The sequence below is a fragment of the Haemaphysalis longicornis genome, unplaced genomic scaffold (assembly GCF_048455015.1).
Source record: "Haemaphysalis longicornis isolate Haplotype H1 unplaced genomic scaffold, Haemaphysalis longicornis Haplotype H1 scaffold_6, whole genome shotgun sequence".
In the NCBI taxonomy this organism is placed as follows: domain Eukaryota; kingdom Metazoa; phylum Arthropoda; class Arachnida; order Ixodida; family Ixodidae; genus Haemaphysalis; species Haemaphysalis longicornis.
The window spans coordinates 87030417-87053992 of NW_027526407.1; the positions used below are offsets into that span (position 1 = coordinate 87030417).

Consider the following 23576-nt stretch of genomic DNA (forward strand, 5'->3'; position numbering starts at 1 on the left):
CTTGCGAGTGGAGATTGCTTGAACAATAGACTTTACCCCAAAATACAATTCCAGTATTCAGTGGTAAGTGCTGAAGAACCCTTTTAAAGCATACTAGATGATAGCCTTATGTAGTCGGGTTAGCCACTGTAAAGACGTGACGTAGAGTTGGCTGAATATGGCAAATGGCTTACAGGTGTATTAAGCGCTGTGTGTGTCTCAAAAATGTTTGTCGTGTTGACCAGTTGTGGAGAGGACGTGCAAGTTTGAGAAACGGCTTGTTGGCTGAGCGAGGCGACCAAACTTTCTGGCCAGGTACTTGCCTGGAGTACGGAGTTCACTGCGAAGGAAAGTCATTACTGGAAGAGAAAATTCAGCAAGGTGTGGTTAACAACTGTATATGGCCTTTATTTTTGCTTGTAACTTTGTCGGGGTGAAATAGACATTTTCTACCAAATTCGAAATAGCACCAGAGAAAGGCTGTCTCACGGCTCGTAATAAGAGACGTCAGTTGCTGTCATCATCGTGAGAGCGGAACCGTTGCGTTGGTCGTTGATCAACTTCAGGACTCCTTGGGCCGCATCTCGTGTCCTGAAACAAAACAATGAGTGCTTAGCTTCCGGTGATGACGAGAGCGTTGATGATGCTGGCTACGAATGACTGCTTCTTTCTTTTTTCCTGCAGCTACATGTCAACCAGGGGTGCTTGGCCAGATCTCGGTGGCTGGAACCACACTACCGCCATTAGTTGTGCCGCTGGCGGCCACGTCGCGAGAACACTTCTTTATTGTCGTGTAGGGGAGAGCTCGTGTCTGCCCCACTATGCGTGTGTACAATGAGGTCACATATGCCGCACAGACATCGTGCCATTGCCACCTGCGTCGAGCCACGTACGCTAGACCCTTTCCCTTGCCATCCCTCTCCGTTGAAACCAGCCGCTACGGCCAACCCTTTGTCCTGAGACAGCTGTCAAGCGCCGGAGAGAACCGCGGTGTTCGAGAGCTGACATGATGGCTTCTACGAGCCAAAAGCTGGAGCTATTTTTGTGTTAATTAGACCAGTATTAAAACTGGACGAGGATTGAAAGCTGGGCTAGTTGGAAAGACATTGTTGGATAAAACCAGCGCGAACTCAGACAAAGACGAAGGATGTGCAGCGGCTGTCCTTGTGTTGCACTTCCTTCGTCTTTGTCTGAGTTCGCGCTGGCTTTATCTAAGGACAGTATTAAAAGTTTTTACTAAATCTCGGTCATTGCCCTGTAAATACTAGTTTACGCACCGGATCCCTACATAAATCACGGCGTCTGCGTGGCTCCCTACACAAATCTACTAAAAGCAGAAAAAGCGCAAATAAACAATAGGACCTAGAAAGCTCCAAACACGCCTCATCTTTCCGCCTTGTCAGGCAAGCGGAGACTCACTTGACATTTGCGCCCAAAACGACATCGCACAATCGCTTGAGGCCCACAATTCAAGCCACGGTCAGACTGCGAAAAGCACCCACAGGAAGGGCCATCGCAAGCGACCGCTACCCCCTCACATCCATGTCGAGAAGCATTTAGACAATATCCCCCGTGCACCCGATGGACATCCATGTCAGGGGATTTAACACGTGCCAAAGTATTCAGCAAGATTCTTCTGCACATTACTTTCAACAGAGTAGCATACACTGATGCAGCCGTTATAAGCGCCGCTGAAGTGGTACCCGTAGCATTCATTCGTGAAGACAACCGTCAAGGTACAGCTCTACTCAACACTATAGTAAAACAGGCAACCAAGAATTGAGGACATGTGGCTATTGTTCTGGCTATCACTCAGTAATTTTGACCTTTGTTGTATCGTGAACCGGTCTCAAGACACCTGCCGAGCGTACCAACATGTTATCAGTAGCTTAGAGGTTCATCACATCCTCGACACCTACCGCCCACACGAAGGAGGAAAGTGGACTATCAGCCTACATACAATCCGTCTCACGTTTAGAGCTTAGTGAGAGGTTACTCCCAAACCAATCACTTGGCGCGCCATGAAGATGAAGCCCATGTCACCCTTAAGGGGCACAAAATATTGGCTGGCGATTACGATGCTCCTTAATGCAGAACTTGTGCGGAGCGCCACCTGTAGTCTTTTTGGACACGGCGCACAGTTGCTGCGTCTCTGGAAGGGATAACGTCATCAGCGAACCAACGACGGCGCGCGCTACTGCGGCGTTATCCCGCAGTGCGTCACCGGCACCGCTCATGTCTAACTGGGCTTCGGCATTCCTCCCTTCCCCAAACGCTTCCAGCATATTTTCCTCCTAGGCATTTTCTCTCCGTTCGCTCGGTTACGATGAGCCCGACGCCGACGGACGATGCGAACCCACAGGAGTGGGCACCCAATAAGATTTGTGGTATAAAATAAAGAGCAACGGGATCCACTAATCGCACTGCTCACCTAGATAATCTCCACGTAGTAGCTGGAGCAACATCGCGCACTATCACCGTCATATGCATGATAAAGGGAACAATTAAAGCGGCATCTGCTCCACACCACTGTCCGTCGACGCCATCGAGATTCAACCTGCTGCGTAACTTTACCTCTCCAGTGTGCCTATTATGTCCCGTTGCCCCGGTGTGCCGTGCGCCATATAATATTGTTTCGATACCGTCTCTCCGAACTAGCCCATATTGATGTCCTGACAATTAAGCTGTATAGAACTGCGTACTCCGTCCTTCCTTCTTGTTGTTTGTAACCGCCATATTTCATTATCTTGTATTTTAATGTGCATTTTTACGAGTCGTGTAAGAACTTGTACTTTTACGTTGAATCGCTGACTTACACCACTCTCAAGGCCGATAACTGAGACCTCAACAACATGAACTCACGCTACATCCTGCCTTTTTACACATGGCCCAGAGCCTCCTCCTTTGTGAATAAATGTCTGACAACTTGCAGCACCGGAAGCAGGAAGTGTTTTTTATGTCTAGTGTGCCTTTTTCGTCCCGTTGTTTCATTCGCCAAAAAATAATGACCTACAAACGTAACGTCAACGAGCAACGCGGAAAACTTTGGAAATAAAAAAAAATAGCCCAAATTTACCCTGACACCTTCACCCGCATGCTCCAACTGTCAACAGGCCCCAATCGCCCTCTATTAAAGGTCCATGGCTGACATAACACCCAACAACCCATGAATATGAACAGCACCCATGATTGTGAGACCACCTCACTGCCTCCCAAACGGCCACCAAGGACTCAAACGCGGAGGGTTACCGCCGCCGAATTGTTCTACCCTACGACGTCCACCCTGGGTGTACAGACCACCCAAAGGGCCACGCCTGCAGTGACCTTTTATGTTTGTTATAAAGGAAATTCGGGCTCATATACCAATAAAAGAAGGTACAGTTATTTGAAATATATTTGCACGGAACGGCTGAAATAATTTTGGAATGTTTTTTTCTTCAAACATTTTTATGCCAGCTTGTCAGCAACGCTGGCAGAAATTTGCGCGAAAGAAAGTACTGGGATAGTTAACACCATTTGTACTGTTTGACACTGAATTTTCTGGGTACTCACGTTATAGTCTCTTTGTCGTATTGTTCAACAAGTTCCGCGGTTTTGTCCGATGCTCTGAGGTTATCCAGGAGATCATAGAAGAGCTGTGTTTTCATAGCTCCGGGACACAGGCAGTTGACGCGGACTCCACTTCGGTTATAATATAGGTCGGTCTAAAACAGAGGAAAATCTGTTCATTGCATCTAGTAGTGTAGGAAAGTAATTTGAATAACAAATAGGTTTTTGTGCGATCTTCGCCGCGTACCACGCTGTGATCCGTATCTGGTATCAAACTCTTTCGTGTCCTACACAAGGCAGGCAGACCACACCCCCGTCCAAATACCACTTGGCTCAACAAAGAGTTATTGCCTCCCCCTATGCTGATCAACTCCCTCACTACGACAACCTTTGCCTATAGGAATAAGTTGGGAGACATGCTTGTTCCACGACTGATCTGGCCCGCGAAGGTGTGTGTGGTGTTTTATTAGGTAAGCTCGAAAAAATGTATATTTTGCATCTTTGACGGGGTTTTAGAATCAGTGAGAGCGCAATATATATCTCAGTGCTTCTTTGAGGCACGTTCCAGTTCTCCACATGGCTGGTTTTATTCCCGCTGTCTATAAAATGTCCTATTTACTGATTAGTTATGGCGCGTATGCGAAAACGAATCTGTTCAGCGCCACGCGATTTTCTAGGGGAGAAAGAGACTAAGCGGTTCGACTAATCTCGCTAGAAAATGACCTCATCGTCTTGCCGTTCATGCGTTGCATTTCATGCTTGCATTTGAAAGCTCGAACTCTCTGTATACTTGCATATGCCACTACATTTACCTCTGAAATTACTTTTATAATGACGTATGTTTTCAAATAATGAATGGTGATTGCAGGTGCCTATGACCCTGGTACCTAAAGGCGAGTTTCCAGATATTTTACAACAGCAGAAAGAGTTTGAGTGTGCAGCAACTGCTGTTGCTGCGTTGTTTATTTTGTGCTTCGTTTGCATTGCCACACAATACAGCGACGTTTACACACTCAGCATGTAGTGGTTTCCTTAGTAACCCAAAGAAATTTGGGTGCAAAATGATAGATCCTAAATGTACTCTAGTTCATAATGAGGAAAGCCGTTACCCCAAAGCATCTTGTCATGCCAAAAACAGCGCACTTTGAGGCCGTGTAGTCTGGTGCACAGGGCAAGGGATGCACGACTGAAACAAAGATTCAAGCAAAAGTTAATGAATGAAAAGATAGGCCATCCTTAGGAAGCGTTACGACTAATCACTCAGCATTGGGAGGGGGAGAGTGTAAGGAAAGAACGGAGGTGGGGAGGGGGGTGTACGGCGGTGAATGGTATTAATATCGAGTGCTTTCACAATGCCAGTCAACCGCCTCGTATGGACGTGTGATGGAAGCTAGATGATTTCCTCTTGTTCAAGCGCCTGTTGCTGAAGCACCTAGCAGTGATTTCCCTATTTCTTGTGTTTAAAAAAAGCGCTAAAAATGTGGACGCTGTAATGCAACAATTCTACGAAGTTTGCTACCTACTACATTACTCTACAGAACAGCATAGATACAGGCAAATCGTAAATGTGGAGCGTATAATAACCACACCTTCAAGTTCCTGGTTTGCTTTTTTGCGGTGTTTCATTAAGTGGCTATTGAGCACGCTTATATCTTCAACTAAAGAAAACCGGCTGATAGCCGCGATGTAGGCCAAGTGACGTCAATCAACCGTGAAAAGAATGCTCAGACCAAGAAAGCCTGAAAAATCTTGTGGCCAAGCTTACACGTTAAATGATGGGCGTGTAACAGTAGTTTCTAACAGTGGAGCTGTTTAAAGGGGACATGAAGACAAATCACAAGTTTATTTTATTCGAAAGATTTCGTGTTCTAAAGTGGCCCCTGCGCTTGTCCGGATAAAAACGATGCTTTATTCACTGAGAACTAAGTCAATTTAAGTTAACATGTTGATTTTACTGCTGAATAGTGCGTTTTCCTTGTCTTGAATGACATCAGAGGACCGCCCGCTCTGCTGCCGATTGCGGAGCTTTGTTTACTGTTAGTCAACATAGAAGGCACCATCATACCGTGGCAAGCCGTTTTCTGCCTTTGGTTTGTTTTTGACCCTATTTAAATCGGATTTCTTTTTGTTCAGAGAGAAAATACTCGTTTCGTCAAACATAGTGCTCGCTTGACAAATATGGTAACGTAAGACACCGTCGCTAGCGTCAATCGGCCAGTGTCGCCTGAGACAACCCCAAAGCCCCGCAGCTCTGTGTATCCAACCAAGCATAGTGCCCGCAGTACCAGCAGCAGTACGCATCGATACTTCTATGCTTACGTGTGCTTTCGCGAGTTCCACGGTTCGTCCCACGATTGTTATTGCTTGGAAAAGAATGCGCCCTAAATGTAAGCGCAAATAGCTCATTCGGCAAGCTTATAAGCTCTGCCTAATTTGCGTTTGCTTTTGCCGGCATCCGCCGACCGCAGAGCTGGCTGGTACGACATAGGTTCTGGTGCGGGAAATGAGGTAGTGGGTCGCATGGCCATTCCTTTTTTTCTTAATTACACAGCTTATTTGAGCGAAGTTTACTTTAAAAGTGGTGTCAGTATGATTCTAACGATGCAATCTTCTGAATGAACCAAACTTGTGTTTTCTCTTCATGGCTCCCTTAATCTTCCGCTTGGTACATTGCAGTTAGCAAAAAATACCAAGAAAAGCAACTCCTTCAGTGCGAGGCACCCGGTACTTCTTTCGCACACCTGTGTAGCCGCAGCCAAGCCTCACGTAGCTATGAAGTCATCGCGCGCGCTGGCACCTCGCGACGTTCGAGAACACACTGCCCAGCTTTCGTGCCATGATCCCTCGCGTGCTCGTCTCCTCTCCAGTTGAGGTGCATTCGCGCATCGAGTGGCAAGCAGAGAAAAGCCTGCTCTACAGACGCCGAGTCTCCAAAACCGGTAGCCGCTAGTTCTAGTGCGTGATAACGTGGTCCACTTTGGGAGAGATGTGAAAGCCTGCGGACAAATCTACCCGGGCCTGCCAGTCACGGAGAACTTCCAGAGCACGGAGCAAGAATATATAGGGAGGCGAAACGGCCCATTGCGGCAAGCGTGGGTGAGCGACTAGATAATGTTACCGTGAAAAACAAGGGTAACTGCAAAGCTTCGTAGCTGAAATAGCAAAGGAGAGGGTAGCGGCTCCTGACGGACGAAAAGACAGTGGCCGCATTTCATTCCGTGGATGCAAAGTGAAATGCCGATCGTGGCTGCCGCGCAGTTCCTTGAACCGCGGCAAATGCCGCTAGCTTACCCTATGACGAGCGCTTGTGACATTATCTGGCCGGGCTAGGAAGCCTCGTTTTGCCTCGTGTCTTATTCGTGCTCAGTGTTTCAGAGGCAAGTTCGGAAATCTTTGATGTGCAACAGCTGGGTTCCCGACGAAGGGAGGGATGGAGCGACAGATGACCGTCCCTCCCGAAAAAAAATTAGTAATGGCTCAGCTCGGCTATGCCAGGATATACGTAGCGTGAGCTAAGGTTCAGCAATTCAATCCAGCCCAATTCAATCCAGTCCAGTCCAGTCCAATCCAGTCCGGTCCAGTCCAGTCCAGTCCAGTACAGTCCAGTCCAGTCCAGTCCAGTCCAGTCCAGTCCAGTCGCTTCTCCACGCGCATGCGCAGCACGGCTCTCCAGCAGCCACGCGAAACGGCTATAAAGCGGATCCGGCGCTGCGTCAGACTTGGCTACTGCGCAGCGGAAGCGCACAGCTGGGCACGCGCCGGCGCCAGTGTCTCTGCCGCAGTTATGACGTCACTCTTCTGGAATGCGCAGACCCAGGAATGCGCACACCCAATTCTCTACACACCCGTACTTCAATTGGGTGGGATTTTCAATGCAATCCAAAACGACCCGATCTAATCCAATCCAATCCAAATCCAATTTAATCCAATGCAATGCAATGCTCCTCGCGCTTGCGCAGCACGGCCCTTCAAGGTCAACGCGAAACTGCTCAACCTCGGCCACTGTAGCTTACGCTAAAAAAGAGGAAGTGCGGCGCGGAAGCCACCCCGCCGCTACTCAAGAACGAGTGTGAGGACTTCGGTCCAAATTCCGAAACGCGCCAGTGAACTGGCGGACAAAAGTCAGCGAGCTGCAGAAATTCAGGATTTACCCGTACATTGTACATACGTTAATGACCAAGTAGTTACTGCTGTTCGGAAAGCTAATGACGACCTCACGCAGATAACTTGACCAAGTCTCGACGCATAACCAGGGAGAAAAATTGGCCGGGCCTCAAATTATAACCGTGCAGAAAATGTGGCCGACTCTCCAAGCATGACCATGCATAAACTTAGCCGAACCAAGAATAGGCTCGGTGGAGCAGCCAACTCTGCTGTTTTTCCGGCCTTGCACCACTATCGGCGCCAATTTTTCGTCTGTTTTTTTTTTTGTGATCTCAAAGTACTCAATTCTGACTACTGAATACTAAGTTCTAATACTAAGTGCCAATTATACGCCTCGAGCACTGCCTGTAGGGCGCCACTGGAATCCCCCTAGCGGCCCGTTTCCAAAGCAGCCGGGGGAGACTGTTGCCCACTCACCACTGTCGCCACTGCCTTTGCTGCGCGTGCACGACTGAGGTTTACCGTTTGTATGCGTGGGGAATACATATTTATGAGAAGCAGTGACCCTGTTCGCAAATATGGTATTTTTACGAGAGTGTAAACGTTTCTCACGCGATGTAAGTTAGGTACACTCGGTCTAGATAAGCACAAGGTCGGCGTCGCGAAACCGGCATATGCATCGAGCTGATTGCCTTTCCAATGTTCTGAAATTTACGAACAGTGTCTTCGTAGCAGCGTTTCTTCAGATGATCATGCTACGCCTATTTACTGTAGTGGAGCACTCATACCTGACCACTCGCCAGTTATGCTTGCAAATATACCCCAGATACCCTGGACCAGCCAATGTTGCATAATTTAGCGAACATTTTACTGAAGAAGCACGATGGACAATACAAAACTATATTCTTGAATCAGCACGTGACAAACAAAAAAGTAATGCTGGGTCGTCTTGTTGTGAGGCGAGCTCTCGCAAACATTCATATATCCTCCGCCAGCAGGGCGGGGACGAGCTTATTAAGTAATCCGAATGCCTTTCTAAAACCGTCTTCGAACCATCACCATATGACCCAGAAAGTCTGCATAATCTAGCACAAAATGAAATCAGGGGGCCTTATAAGATACCACACTCTTCCAACGCCACGTTTTATAGCTTGTGAACTGCATACCCCGTTTACTTAAAAAAATACGTCCACCGAATGATGAGCTGTTCGTTGAAGTAAATAAAAACAAAAGGTAACGTGAAGGCGCAGCTAGTGTCTATGATTACTAAAACGTTCATTCATTGATTTCGCTCCGCATTCCGATGCAACGATACTTAAGCGTACCCTCAGAGAACTACGTTCCTCTATTGCAGAGAGTTTAACAAACAAATATTCTTTTGTTTATACGTAGAGGAAAAGTATAGAAATATGGTTCACTTGACATCGATGCCACGTTGATTACGTGCCCGCCGCTGTAGCCGTTCTCTCGACTCATGTACTTGAAGGCCAGTAGGATGCCCGAGTAGACAGCCACCTATTGGACATTAGAGATAGATGCTGTTAAAAGCATTAACATAACTCCAAACGCAATTAAAATACTGAGCAGATCTACACTGTGCACTGTTTTTTCCTCAAAAAAGTGATAAACAGTGAAAACTAATTACGCAAGCACAAACCGGCATACAGCTCACGCTAGACCGCCTTGTAGTGCTATCACATTCACCGCAGCAGTACGTTTCCTCAAAGGGAAGCACTAAATTTAACTAATCAAAGGCATTGTGCTTTTTGACCAAAGTGTTTAACTGCGTAACTATTAGGCGAATGCTGACAGCTTTAGTGCATCAATGATAACCCTGAGATAACAAAACCCCATGGACCTTTTGAATCAACTACTGTGATGGTTTCATACTTTTTCATTGCATATTCGCACTGTGTCAGGCTTGAAAATTTGCATGATTAGGAATTGTATTGTTCTCATCGACATTAGTTTTTTCCAAGAAGCACTTTTACAGTTTTTAACATGACAGCAACCTGCTATACTTAGCGTTGTGGAGTCCCCGACCTCTCGTTATAGTCGAGGCCTACTAGAAGAATGGAAGGTTGTGCGATGGCAAACACCGTTTAAATTTCGCGCAAAAAATATTTTTACATCGTTCCAAGAACCCGAACTACATATTATCCTATACTTACGTCTGCTAAGGTGCTGAGGGGAAGTTTACGGCTCAGTTTAGTGTCCGTCTAGAAAGGTTAGCCGACGATCACAGAAGGTACGTTGAGATTTCAGCATAGTTATGTGCCATTTGCGGTGTCGTTAAAATTAGCCGGTAGACGTTGCTGAGTGCGGCGACGCATAACTTGTGTTGAGACTCCTGGCCGTTAAGCCCGAAGAAGTTCTATCAGCGGAGGCGGGCAAATGTTCAGAGAACACAGAGACATATTTTTAAAGGAGCCATGAAGATAAAATAAAACTGTGTTCAATTTGAAAGAATTTGACTTTGCAGCTTGCTCAGCTGCATTGCAGCCACAAAATACATTTTGAAACTAAAAAAAAACGCAATAAATAGCGAAAAATGGATGTTCGTGCTACAGTGAGATAACATGGGTAGCAGGAGAGACGTAATAAGGGCAATCGTTAAAAAAAAATTATTAGTGTGTTCAGGCGCGTTAGCTTCAAGTCATACCATAAAATGGAAACAAGGGCCCCTCTTCAATCTCCCCGTCGTGTTACCTGGCGGTGGCTCCTGGAGGCGGCAGCCAATCGCACAAACAAAATTCTCTGACGTCACATGGAAGTCGCCGCAAAGTGCCTAATGAGTCTTCAGAGTCGCCACTGTTTCATCTATGTTCCTTAATATCTCCATTATTTTGCCAAGAAAGTGGTTTATTCCGGGGTATACGGTGATATCACTGACGTCATATCCCTCAGGGACCCGACGCCTCCAGAAAATGTGCAATTGACGCAATGGAGGCCGGATTCGAGCCCACGAACTCTCTCGCCTCTCGCCGCAACGGGAGGCCGGAGCAAGCGCGCGGCCGAGCAGGGGCGCTGCGCTTGCCGCTGTTGGCTGGTTGCGCGGCTAAAGAGAGCGAGGGGAACTTTTGCTCTTGCTTTTGTAGTGTGTCTGGAGCGACAAGAGCTGCGCAAAGTGCCTGCGCTGAATGCCTGCTCTGAGAAACCGGCCTCGCTGCACTTATCGCGCTACGCGAAAGGGAGCGAGAAAGCTCCCCTCACTCTCTTTAGCCGCGTAACCAGCCGGCAGTGGCAAGTGCAGCGCCCCTGCTCGGCTGCGCGCCTGCTCCGGCCACGGTCGCTGCGGCCCACAAAATTTTGACAAAGATTGTACATGGCAGGTGAGGTACGAGGCACTCTGCCAACAGCACTACGAAAACTGACGTAAACAGCTCTACGAACACGACTCATATCCTTCCCTATGACTCATTCAGATGGTGCTGCCATCTAGGAGGGGTGAAGTGACTTAGCGCATCATGATAGAATGAGCGCCGACAGTTGGCGCCTCGATGCCAGCGCCTTCGTGTACAGGGGGCGCGCGTGAATTGAGACACCCTCCGCTGTCGCGTTGTTTCCATGGCCTTTATATCTTTCAAGCTGCTGTTTCTGAGCATGTCCTTTTTGGTTTTGTTGTCCCAGAATAAACCTGTTATTTTTCTGTTTCTTGCGTGTCGGCGTCCCTTCGTCCGCCGGGGTCACGCTCGCGAACCCTTCGCCCATGAAGAAGACTCCTTCAACATTCAACTGCTGCTGTGAAAAAACCTTTCACCTTCGTGTTTTACCAATTCCAACGAAAGAGAGATCGACCACATTTTTTTGAAGTTGGCGATAAAATTGGTATGGTTATCCGGAAAAAACACCAATTTTAAAGAACTGAACTGGTATTTTCTGTCTTGGTTGTTTAAGAGATGAGGCCGCGAGAGTGTGTTGTTTAGATAGGTTCGTCTAAGGGTTTCCTATCGATGGCATTAGTAAGATTAGACACGCGATGTTAGGCTTGCAGCAGCTGTCTTTTGCAGCATCAATATCCGTAGTGGTGCGAGACTGCCTAAGAAATAACTGAAGGCTAGCTTGATTGGGGGGTATGTATGATGCACGCGTGTTTCGATGTATTTTTTTTTCTCATGCACGCCCTAAGGAAGGCGTCAAAGCCAAATGGATTTGAGGGTTAGGTGTTTTGTGGACATCGGCCAGGTGTTCGCGTTCGGCAACCTAGTCAAGTAACGTTTTTGTTAGAAAGGGCATCTTCTCAGCAGTATCTCTATCTACCGGAACACACAGCACATTATTCGGCGTCGCCGCCTTTGCCGCATGCGTGGGTTTTGATGCAGAATCTATGTTAGAAAGTATTCTTAGTGGCATCATTCAAAATTAACTGAACCTGAGCGCTATGATTTCGTTTATACGGGCACGAGAAAAAAACAAAAAGAGCAGGATGATATTAATTCGGTCCTGGGTACATTTAAACGAAAGCGTGACCGACTGCAATGGTCAGGACCTAAAAATTCAGCGTTTTTTTTAATATCCACAATAAATGCTTTAGTATGCTTCAATCGCTTAGTGGAAAATGTCCATTTCTTGCAACATGCAGTCAACGCTTTAAAAAATAAAGAGAAGGAATGTCAAGTATCAAACCGTAAATTTGCGTCCTTCAAGCAGAATGCGAGACAGCAATAAGAGAATTGGCGCAGCTTCCGTAAGTGGTGCAACGCTGAAGAAACAGCCGAGATGGCCGCCCCTCACCACTTCGTCGGACACCCGACTCTTGCCCTTCACATTTATTCCCTAACTTGCCACTGAAAGTTCTACATCACTAAGATGCCCGGATCTTTTTTCCGCAGTCTTCCACATCTCTCCCAGAGTGGGCCACGTTACCACGCGCTAGAACCCGCGGCTACCGGCTTCGCGAACTCGGCGTGAACCGGCGAAGGGAAGAGAACGCAAAAACCGGGGCGATGCTAGGCTCTCCTCACAAGAGGCACGCTTATGTGCACTCCGTATTTTCTTGCTATTTTTTTCTCTTCATGAGCGGTGCAATCATGGGTTTAAGGAGCTCTGCTGCTAAAAATATACTACGAAGGAATGGAAAAGGTTTAACCCAGCAGAGGACATTGCTATTGTGGCACCCCCTGATAGGTGTTTTCTCTTTCTGACAGCCGGTGCTTCGCAAGCACACCTTGGGGTGAGTGTAACGCCGATGGAGGGGGCGCAAAATGTGTGAACTGGCACTGTATGATGCCCTATCTGAGGTGGGAGCTCAGGCCTGTTAAGTAGTCAGACATCTTAGATCAGACCAAGAAACCGCTGCCCTATTCTCTTCCCACGTCCCATAACCAATTCCTTTGTCCATTTGCCCTTTCCCTCCTGCCAAACTCTTTCCTCTACGCGCTATGCGAGATCACGGTGGTCTTCCGGAGCCTGTACTCCCTGCTGTGGGTCGTTGACTAGCTTCCCCCTTCATTTTATCTCCACGTTTGGGAGGTCAAAATTCCACTTGCCATTTGGCAGATTGCTTTATTTTAAGATTGGGTATAAAACGGCGGTAACTCGTCGGGTACCGCTAGCGACATTTATTTTATATTTTTGTGCCTCATTTACTCAATCTTCGCAAGAAAACAGGAGCCTAATGCCGTGCTACATTGTTGGTTTGTAGATTGAAAATAAAACGTAAACCCTGCCCCAAGCGGTGGAAGGAAGGAATGAATTACCAAATAGCGACACAGACAGAACAGGGTATTCGGTAAGATGGTGCCTAATAAAAGACTTCTGAAGACAGCTAACCACTTTCGATGAGTGATAATGCGAAAGCATTAATATTTAGTTGAAAAGCTTCGAACGCCGTTTTCACTTCTGCGCTTAGAGTGACAATTTCGAAGGTTTTTGCGGTGTTCCCGGGCTGTAATGGAGTGTACAACATCCCTTCGCTGCTGTGAAGGTTTCTGAAACTGACAACGTAGATGATTAGACCTCGTAGCGGCACCGTTGGGACTGCCAAGCAAAGCAGCCTGCGCAAAGCGTGGTATGGAGCTTGTTGGAGCGAAAAGGAAGCCTAAAAGCCCGCTTTCTGCTGCAACTGCACCATGCCTGCTTTTCTGATCAATGGGTTATGTGAAGTTTTCGTGAGCGTTGCCCAATTTACACCCATGTACTACGCGCCGTAACTTACTGGATGTTTAGGAGCCATTTCCCTGCTGCAGAAGGGAAACGTCGGCCCTTCCCCTAGAGGGGTCATTCCGTGGTTTCGCAGTAAAAATGGCCCTGTTAAAGCATACGCACGGAGCCAAACTTACCGCGTTTACGTTGAAAAGCTTTCTGAAATCCCGATGCGTCGCGAGGCCAGCATTGTTCACTACGATATCCAGCTGTCCAAAGGCAGATAGTGTGGCTTTGAAGCACTCTGGAATGAAGATTGGGATGAATTTCCCGAAAAACCAACAACCTGGTTACCGGGTAAGCTGGAGTAAAATGCAGAGTTTAGGTTTACACTGTTTTCGCTTAGTCGCACCCTAAGACAATGTATGGGACACCTTTTCCTGGTTCAATCACCTGCTTTCTCTTGCACTCCAATGACATACGAAAGTTGACCTCTTGCATTGCGCCTTTCCCCCAACACGGCTGCAGTGTACGCGACCTTGACCACAAAGCAAAACTGCAGTTCCGGCGCAGCTACACAGTATCGAAAAAATTCAGTACCTTGCGTTTCAAAGAAGTTGCTACCATTTAAAGCGTTTGGAAACATGCTCGTGCTTCTTCCCAATATTCTGTCCACTCCTGTCATTTATTGATGACATGTTTTATTGTCTCGTTTCAGGAGGAGGTCAGTGCTCATGGACAGAGCTGACCGCTTGCATTGACAGTGCGTACAAGTGAGAATATGGTCGCACTCATCAGGACCGAGAATAGGCTGTTGTTTTACTCAATGCGTCATATGACGTGTAGGATAGTGTTTGCTTCCTTTCCTCTGCTCTCTTACGATGCAGACCCAGCGAACGGTAGCAGAAAGCATTGGACATACGAACAGACAACAAACTGCACACTATAAAACTACATCAATGCAGATAGATAAGAGGCACGCAAAAAATTTTCTTTGAAGGGGCGTTATCCGGGTTATGGATGGGCCAAACACATGCTACCCACTCGCACCCGCTCACTGTTTCTTCGAGACCCTGTGTAGCGGGTGCGAGCACCTAGTTGTAATACACATATTAATTTGGTCTTTGCAACCCACTCGACACAACACAATGCAAACACTTCCAAAAACCTAAACTTTAGAGGCAAAATTTTCCCCTCCACATTAAGTATTTTTATCCGACGATCCCATGCTTTCTGTTAAGCGTGTTTTTTATATTTCCTACAGACACGCGATTTTTACACAAATTTTGCAATACCATGCATTGTTACAACATGGCCCTATACATCAGCCACACAATTCGGGTTTTAAACCAATTTGCTTGTATTCCAACAAGATCACCGCACAATTTCTGAAGTACTTATTTTTGTTTTGGCCCACTGTGCTCCTAGCTACCCTAACCGTCATCACCCCCAGCATCATGCTCTTCGCAAGATCAAGGAGCGGCCATAAAAGTTACACTACGAAGCATTCGCTCGTGGGTGGTAGATTCGTCATCCCACTCCTAATGAGTACCGACACGAAATTTTTGTGGTATATTTTTTGTGCTGCTATTGATGTTTACCCGCTCACTAATCATAAAAGGCCACATTATATGGCTGATCGCCGGGTAAGTAAATATTGAACGCCACGGTAATGCTCGTAAGGTTCGGTTTAGACCAAAAGAACACCCAGGAGGCCGGCATGACAGGAGGGTCCTTATCACCTCACTGTTTTCGTCGCACCTTGGCTGGTCCGAATACATGCTTGCCGCCATCCAGACAGGTTGTGGTCGCACGCGCCTAGACAGCATTACGTCATATCTAAGACTGTGACGTGACGGAAAATGCGAAGTAGTACGGGGCAGCAGCTGGCAGCGCGTTGGCTACGTCGCGGGACCCCTGATCTCGACAGTTCTAGGGCAAGGCGCTCATCGCCCCATGCTGATGCCGATGTCCAATGGGCATCAATTTTGAGCTTTCTGGTGCGTGCAAATACTAATATTGATTTAAAACATGTTACACTGAACGGTTACGGTTGAGACTTCCTGGGAGATACCTCCATATACAAAGACAGCTGTTTATGTGGTTATCTCAGCTTTGAAATTTTGTGTCAGTACTCCTTTAATAAATAACGGTTCATCCCTTGATTAGTGAGGGAGCGATTACTAAGACTGAGAAAGTTGCTGTTGCCATACGCATGATACATACGAGCAGTCTTTGCCAGGTTTCTAGGCTACGCCTAGTTTTAACAGGACACCGAGAATGCAGCAGAAAAGCATACTACTCCACTGAAAGTGAAACGTCTTATACCAGAAACAGCGAAAATGCCTTATGTCTTACTGCCAATAAATATGAAAGTTAAACTCTGGGTCATAATTTCGGGTGGCGCAAATGCGTCTGGCGTGGGCTAAAACTTTTCAACGAGGCTGTGCGAATATGCGTTAGTAACAAGTTATCAGTTTCTGGATACTGGCATACATCATAATCTGTGATAAAACAAGCTGTGATCAATCAATCAATCAATCAATCAATCAATCAATCAATCAATCAATCAATCAATCAATCAATCAATCAATCAATCAATCAATCAATCAATCAATCAATAAACAAACCCAACTGCTCTGAAAGTTCTATTGTTGTTGGGAATGGAAAGCCACTGTGAGCCTTTAAAGTACATTGCGAACGAACGCCATTGCTCAAACATATTTCTGTAACCCATACCCTCCAGTTGGGCATCATTTGTGACGTCGCATTTGAAGAAGCGGCAGCAGGATGGACCATGCTTTTCTTGCAGCTCTGCAGTAGTTTTCTCACCGAGTTTGGAATTGATGTCTAATAAAGAGACCTAGAAAGTAAATCACAGCAGTTTTTGTTTTTGACCTGAGAAAGGAAGTATTTTTTATTAAGCAAAGTAAGCAGAGAATTATGTATTCTGTTTTGCTCTTTTGGGCTCTGCTAAATTATGTTTGTTCCGTAGTTACGCAGGTAGGCAGTTACTGATGTCAATCGATAAAGTGTTCCGTCTAAACTTATAATATGATGACGTTGCAAAAGGTTTCTTCACCTTTGGAGGTATCTCGTAGTGATGCAAACACGAACATAATATAAAAATACAATTTGTAACATTGAAAGACCTTATATTGAAAGATATGCCGACAAGAAGGACAGACAATAGAAAACGTATATCATAATGGACGAAATAAGGGAATGAGCAGAATTGAGACGCAGAATGAAGGAAAGGTGCTACCTCGAAGCAACAATATATTTTTACCCTACGAAAACGTCATCGCTATCGCTATAACCCCGCTATAGTCATCTCATAAGATCGTCCCAATATATTTTCTACATTTGATTTCTCCGAAGATATTAAATCGAGTCGTCATGGATCTCAATTCTTCGTAGTGCCAAGTCTTCACCACACTAGTACTACTCGAAATATCTGACATTGAAAATACATAAAAAGCGCTGTCACAGAGACAAAACAGGATGTCTTGCTTAGAACTGACAATAGCAAAAAAGGATATGCGTGATTAAGAAGAGCCTGAGCGACAGAATACGAACAAAATAGAGTATTAGAAAAGACTGTGAAAGATATCCCGTTTTTTCTACGGAAAATGCCCAGCTGAGCCTAACGTAGGGATTCATGTCTCGAAAAAGAAGCGCGTGGTTGCTTGTTCGAATACCTTTGAATAAGTACGCACGTTAACCGTAAAATTATTTTCTAAACACCCTTACACCCTAGGAAAAAGCCGAGTAAAACACTGTTTCAATGGCTGTATAGTATACTTAATACCCTCGCACTGTAGCAAAAAAAAACATCTAACAAGGTGTTTTTCGTTCATAAAACCTTTTAAAGGGGTGTTTTTTGTTATTTTTGCTAGCGTGTGAGGGTGTTAGTTATCTAGAAAACGGGCGTAAATCAATTTACAGCGTCCCTAACACCGGTAGAGCAAATAATGGTCAGAGGAATAGACACCTCTTGTTCTGCGTCACCAGCCTTTTACTTCAGAGACAGAATCAACATATATAGCAAGCGTCCTTTTCTAATACAAGCGCATAGGAGCTAGAGGATCTCATCTAAAGCAGTATAAATGCCCCAGACACAGCTGGAATGAATTATGTTTGCTGAGAGTGGCACAACTTATGCAATATAAAAGTGTGAATACGAAATCATCACTTCACGCGGGACACATAAAGCGGGCATTCCCGATGACGGTTCACCAAGTTTCTGACGGCTGAAAGAGAAAAGAAGGAAATTATATGCGTTCAAAAAGATTTGCTTAAATTTGCGTCTTAATGGGAATTTGCGTCTTAATGCGATACGAACATGAATCCCCTACGCCACCAGAGCTCGATTACTTTAGCTGAGAAAATGTATATTTGGTGAATATGTTGTGCCCTTAGACGTGGAGACGTACGTTTAGAGATACAGTCGAATCTCGATAACTCGATGTTGCCTAATTGGAATTTTCGGTGAATTATAACTGACATCGGCTACCGCCATTGTACAGGAATTCTAATAGAAGATATCGCTTAATATTTGGAAGAGAAAACCAATTCTGCTCAAATCTATCATGTCTTTAAACTGAAAATTATATTTAATCAAAGCGGCAAAATAATAATCATAACTTTCGATAAAATTCCGAATTTTAAGCGCCAAAACCCCGGCGTTCTCTGCGCTATGTCGGCGCCATCACGAATAAGACAGCGCACCGTCACAAAAGTGGCAACTGAGATGACACTAGCACCAGCGTACACAGCCCTATCTTATCAGGCCTCAAACTTATGTGTTGCGCACAGTGCTGTGTGAGCAGTATGCGTGGGGGACCCGTCATGCGTCGATTTTAGCGATAACACTGACAACTCTCAGGGCAGCCCGTGTTGTACGCTGGAATTGGCAACAACAGCCGGGTATTCTGAACAAAGGCGAAAAGGGGGACGAGTTGCGGACTAACAACAGTGCTGTTCCTGTGGTTTTGGTTAATTGAAAGTTTTTTTTTGCGGTTAAAGTGGACATCGTATTAACTGCAGTGGACTGTAAATTGAGGCTAACGTGAGTATCGTAGCTTGCCGGATTAGTCGAATTTGTTGAACCACAGCGCAAACGAAGAGACCCAGGACGATAGCAAGAGGGCACACGAAGCGCCAGTGCCCTCTTGCGATCGTCCTGTGTCTTTTCGCTTGCGCTGTGGTTCAACATGCATCACTAACTCGCTCAAGTTTCCGCGTTGCTTGTCGAATTTGATTCATTGGGATACGTTGCGCTGCACAAACTGTGACAAGTAACAATATACAAGAACAAGCGCCTGTGCGTGTGAATTTTTTACCGCGCTTGCGTAGCACAGAGTTCCACAGTATGAATGATTGGAGCATGCTCCTAACGAAAGTCCCAACTAGGCCAACGGTAAAGTATGTTCCCGCTAACTGTCCCTGTTGGGAATGCGAATGCGATGTCGCGTCCTGACGCTAGCAGCGCCATCAAGCGGCATCTGCTAAAACCTGATATAGTAGGCCGCTGCTGCCACAGATGACGCTCGATAACTGTGAACGCAGGGATATGGGCCAGCGTGACGTTAAGGACAACGTTATGTTTCAAACTCTAACGCTCTCTACCGGTATCCGAAGTTTGACGCACACTGAGTGACGTGGAGCTTGTCATGTCGTCAGCCACAGAATTACGGTTGTGTAAGGTTAACTATAGATATTACCATACCAGGTGGAATCGGACAAGACACTCTGTATGATAGAAATGAAGAAAAGAAAAATGCGCAACCATAAAATTGTGATGACCTTAATGAGGGGTTACATTGGGCGACTGCGGACTAACGCTTTCGCTTTACTGACCAATAGGGGTGCGTAAGTGTCCTTGCAGTATTGATTCAATTTAGACGTAGAATAAACAGACTTACCAAGCATCCGTTATCCAGCAGCACTTGCACGATGTCTCTTCCCAGACCAGCGCCAGCTCCAGTTACTAAGGCGACTTTACCTTTGAGGTCCGCCATTGCTGCACGCAATGGTTGAGTGCCCACACTTATTCGTGTCTCCTTCAAGTCGGGGACACAGCAAGTGCGGGCACACTGTTATTCAAAAAATAAAGTAACAGTTCATTTCTTACAAGGCCCCTGCAACACGTTTTCAAACATTTCTTTACCTCCAAGGTTTTTTTTTTGCGACCGTTGTTGTTAACAGAAAACGGCCGCGAAAAAAATAAAAGAAGTAATTGGTACCGCCAATAATCGAAGCTGGGACGAATAAATAACTCTAGCGAGAGGCCATTGTCTCACCGATTCAGCTACGAGCCCATGCGGAGTCGAGTGTAACAGAAGGTGCACCCACCGAGCCCAGATGCGGATTTACCCCCTGCTTTCTTGGCGAATGCCTTTGAGAGCGTCACGCTACCTCTCGCGCAGCTGTGCGCTCAAGCTACACGGCAAGTGTAGCGGCCGTGTTCGCACCTTGCGCATGCGCAAGAGTTACTGAAAACAAAGGAAGCATATACCACACATGCCATCTCACTTCCGCGTCTCTGCCGCCAATCTCGTCGCCTCCGACTGCGGCAAAGGGGGAGGAAAAGTGAGATCCTGTAACACCGATTTTGAGGTTACTTTGTTTTATAAAAAAAGAGCTTACACTGATGTGCTTCACCAACACAACTCAACCAACGACCATTGGTTTAACGTTAGCAAAGAATACCTCTTTGAAGTAGTAAAGCGTGTCCTTAAGTGTATCTCACTTGACTCCGGTTTCATTCATTGTAGAGCTACGTGTGTGAATTTAAGTCAAATCGCATCGGTCATCGTGCTGGGCGTCGGTTACTGCTTCACTTTCCAACCACCTTCACAGAGTGGATTGGAGCGCACTTTTTTTTTTCAAACCCTAAATGTTTGCAGAACGTAGCCAATCAACACTTTGAGTGCTTAGACAAGAGGCCCAAAAATTACCTCAGCCAGAAATTGCTGCTCTACGCCCTCCAGATTACATCTACAATTTCTCAAAATATTTTGCTGGGTTTTCCGGTTTTAGCGTTTCTCGACCCCTGAATTTGCGTCATTACCGCGGTATAGCGGCTGTTGGGCCACCTCCCTTCCATTTCACCGATAAACTCATTCTACAGCCAATTTAAAAATTAAGCCAGACAAGCAAAGCATAAATAAACCAAAGGCGTGTCGGCTGGCTCAAAGCAAATCAAGTAAATCACCGTGGAGGAAGACCCGCCGTGGTGGCTCAGTGACTAAGGCGCTGTGCTGCTGAGCACGAGGACGCCGGATCGATTCCTGGCCTCGGCGGGCGCTTTCCTGATGGAAGCGAAATACAAAAACGCACGTGTTTACGAGATTTCGGCACACGTTAAAGATCCCCAGGAGGTCAAAATTAATCCGGACCCCTCCACTATGGCGTGCCTTCTCGCCTGCGTTGCGTCGGCGCGTTAAACCTTACAATAAATTAATCAAACCGCACGTGAAGGAAGCAGTTAAATCGTTTATCGGAAGTGGGCCGAGTCCGTTTAAAGCTACTTCGAACGGCACAAATGAATTGGACTCAGGGGCGAATACCGCACTGTGTCTCTTTCAGCCGCTTTGGTAAAGCGGAACGAGGTGCGTTTGAAAGGTAATTTGCAGCACGCACAGATACATAGTTTACTTTTGAAGAAACGCGGAATTCGCTTCAGGAGCAACCTTTTCCTGGTGTGCGTTTTGCAGGACGTGATAACAAGGCCAACAAAAGATGCAAGCTTTTCGGACTTTGGCCGGAGTTTGAACAGTGTAGTACAGGTGCCTCACTCACCCAAGCACTATCGCAGTAAGCTCAAAGTCTTGCAGTAGGCGGAACGTTCCACGTTGGCTGTTCACAACAGCCTATATAATACCAATGCACTTCTCGCGGTTTTTTTTGAAACGCACCTGTGAGCTTCCCCGCATCCGTTCCAGCTCAAACAGATCTACACCTGCCGAGGCACGGGTCATGACACTCGATACGTTGTATCACCGCAGCTGTTCGCCGCCGGAAGTCAGGGTAATTGATAGCTTCGGTGGTGCAGTGCGTTTCATATAAGCTTAGAAAAACGGGCGCGCACACACATTAGTCCGTCTATGGGTACCATAGATTTTCAGCTACGCCTGTGTCGTTCATGGAAGGTGAAAGGGCGTTTGTTGCCTTTTGCGAAGTCGATTGTAGGGGTTGATGTCGTGGAATAGTTTCTAGTGTGAATGGTTGATTGTCCAATCGGCTGAGCTCGGCGGCCAAAACACATTTTTCCGCTGAAAACTGGCGGAAACAACAAATCACACCTCCGATGGTCCCTTCAACCTCACAGGCGACGCAGTGGGCACGACTGGTCATCCCGATGAGGAAGGAGCAGGCTATCGTAAAGGCTACTCTCTAGCGCAGTCTGGAAAGTAAAGCAAACTGTGATCGTGACAGCCCACACGGAAGACGGCGCTCGAGTAGAGGGTCTTGGTTCTGGAGGCAAGGATGGAGAAAGTCCGCTGTATTGGCTCCTATCCCCTCTTTTTCCCCTGCCCTCTCTTTTACCCCCTTCACACCCCTTACACAGTGTCGAGACGCGATTTGAGTTCTAAGCCAGGATAACCTCTCGGCCTTTCCGGTCGCTTTGCTCCTCCTCCTGCTTGGAAGAATGGGTGTGCCTAAAGGGGGTATGTAAAATCGCTGTCAAAGATAACACGCATTAGGAAGAAAAACTACGTGTAGCTGTAGGTGAAGAAACTTAATTCACAAACGCAACCGCTATTGTGAATTTTTAGCGGTGTTTGTCCTCCACTGCGCGCGGTTTTCCTTCGTCACAGAATGCGAACATTTGTACTTACTATACGAGTACAATTTCTTCCTTTGTAATATTGTGGCAAGTGTTGAATTTATTGCTTTGTGATACGCTCATGATGAAATGGGTGAATAAACAACACTGCCCTCCTACTCCTTTTTCTAGCACTAAGAAAATTTTCATGCTTTAGGGTGTGCCGAATCACGCGTACTGAACTGAGGAAGAATTCCGAACAAAGGCTTTTTGCACGTGCTGGGAGTCCAAGCAAATTAGACTATGAAAGCTGTCGGAAACAAGATGTACAGCAGCAAGATGTTCGTTTAATACAAGAGTATTTGAACTGCCAGAAACAGCGTGTTGTCGTAAATGGTCAGCAGTCTGGAGATGTTGATGTAGGTTCGGGAGTACCGCAGGGTTCTGTTTTGGGCCCACTATTATTTTTAATTTTGATGGATGATATTTGTAACGGTATTTCTCCTACAATACGATTGTTTGCAGACGACTGTGTAATATATAGAATTAGTAATCACTCCGGCGACTGCACCGCGCTTCAACATGATCTGAACAGGCTATTTGATTGGTGTAAAACTTGGGGAATGGAGATATAAACCTACAGAAATCTGTGTACATGTGCTTCACGAGAAAGAAAACGCCTCATGTTTATTCCTGTACCATTAATGATATATGTCTTAACCAAACGTTCGAACATAAATATCTTTGTGTGTATTTTACCTCGGACCTGTCTTGGTGCCATAATGTAAATTATGTGTGTGCGAAAGCTTGTCGTGTTTTGGGCTTCCTACGTCGCAACGCGAAACGTTTTCCAGTGAAGACTAAAGAGTTGCTGTACAAGGCCAATGTTCGCCCCATACTCGAGTTTGCTTGTACGGTATGGGATCCACGTTTCAAATCTGATATCGAGAAACTAGAAAGAGTTCAAAACTTGGCTACTCGTTTTATTCTTAAAGATTACTCAAACAATTTCAGTGTATCTACAGCTAAGCGCAGCCCAAGTTGGGATTCGCTTCAGCATCGTAGGAGAGTACTCAGACTTAAGGTT

General features: G+C 46.2%; 1 protein-coding gene across 3 annotated transcripts; it reads right to left on the reverse strand.

The window, feature by feature from the left end:
- Positions 1-387: 387 nt before the first annotated feature.
- LOC144141742 (15-hydroxyprostaglandin dehydrogenase [NAD(+)]-like) lies at positions 388-21610 on the reverse strand. Of its 3 annotated transcripts, XM_077673252.1 has the most exons (9): positions 21523-21600; positions 20936-21032; positions 19644-19781; positions 16456-16579; positions 13914-14020; positions 9051-9147; positions 4638-4714; positions 3532-3683; positions 388-570 (listed from the first exon to the last, which is right to left on the reverse strand). In XM_077673252.1, exons 3-9 carry the CDS (start codon positions 19737-19739, stop codon positions 465-467), a joined length of 759 nt encoding a protein of 252 aa, XP_077529378.1. In that variant the 5' UTR covers positions 19740-19781; positions 20936-21032; positions 21523-21600; the 3' UTR covers positions 388-464. The 3 variants fall into 3 exon arrangements, with proteins under 3 accessions (XP_077529378.1, XP_077529377.1, XP_077529379.1); XM_077673251.1 differs by lacking the exon at positions 20936-21032 and having other exon boundaries at positions 21523-21610; XM_077673253.1 differs by lacking the exon at positions 20936-21032 and having other exon boundaries at positions 19644-19741; positions 21523-21582.
- Between the last annotated feature and the right edge of the window lie 1966 nt (positions 21611-23576).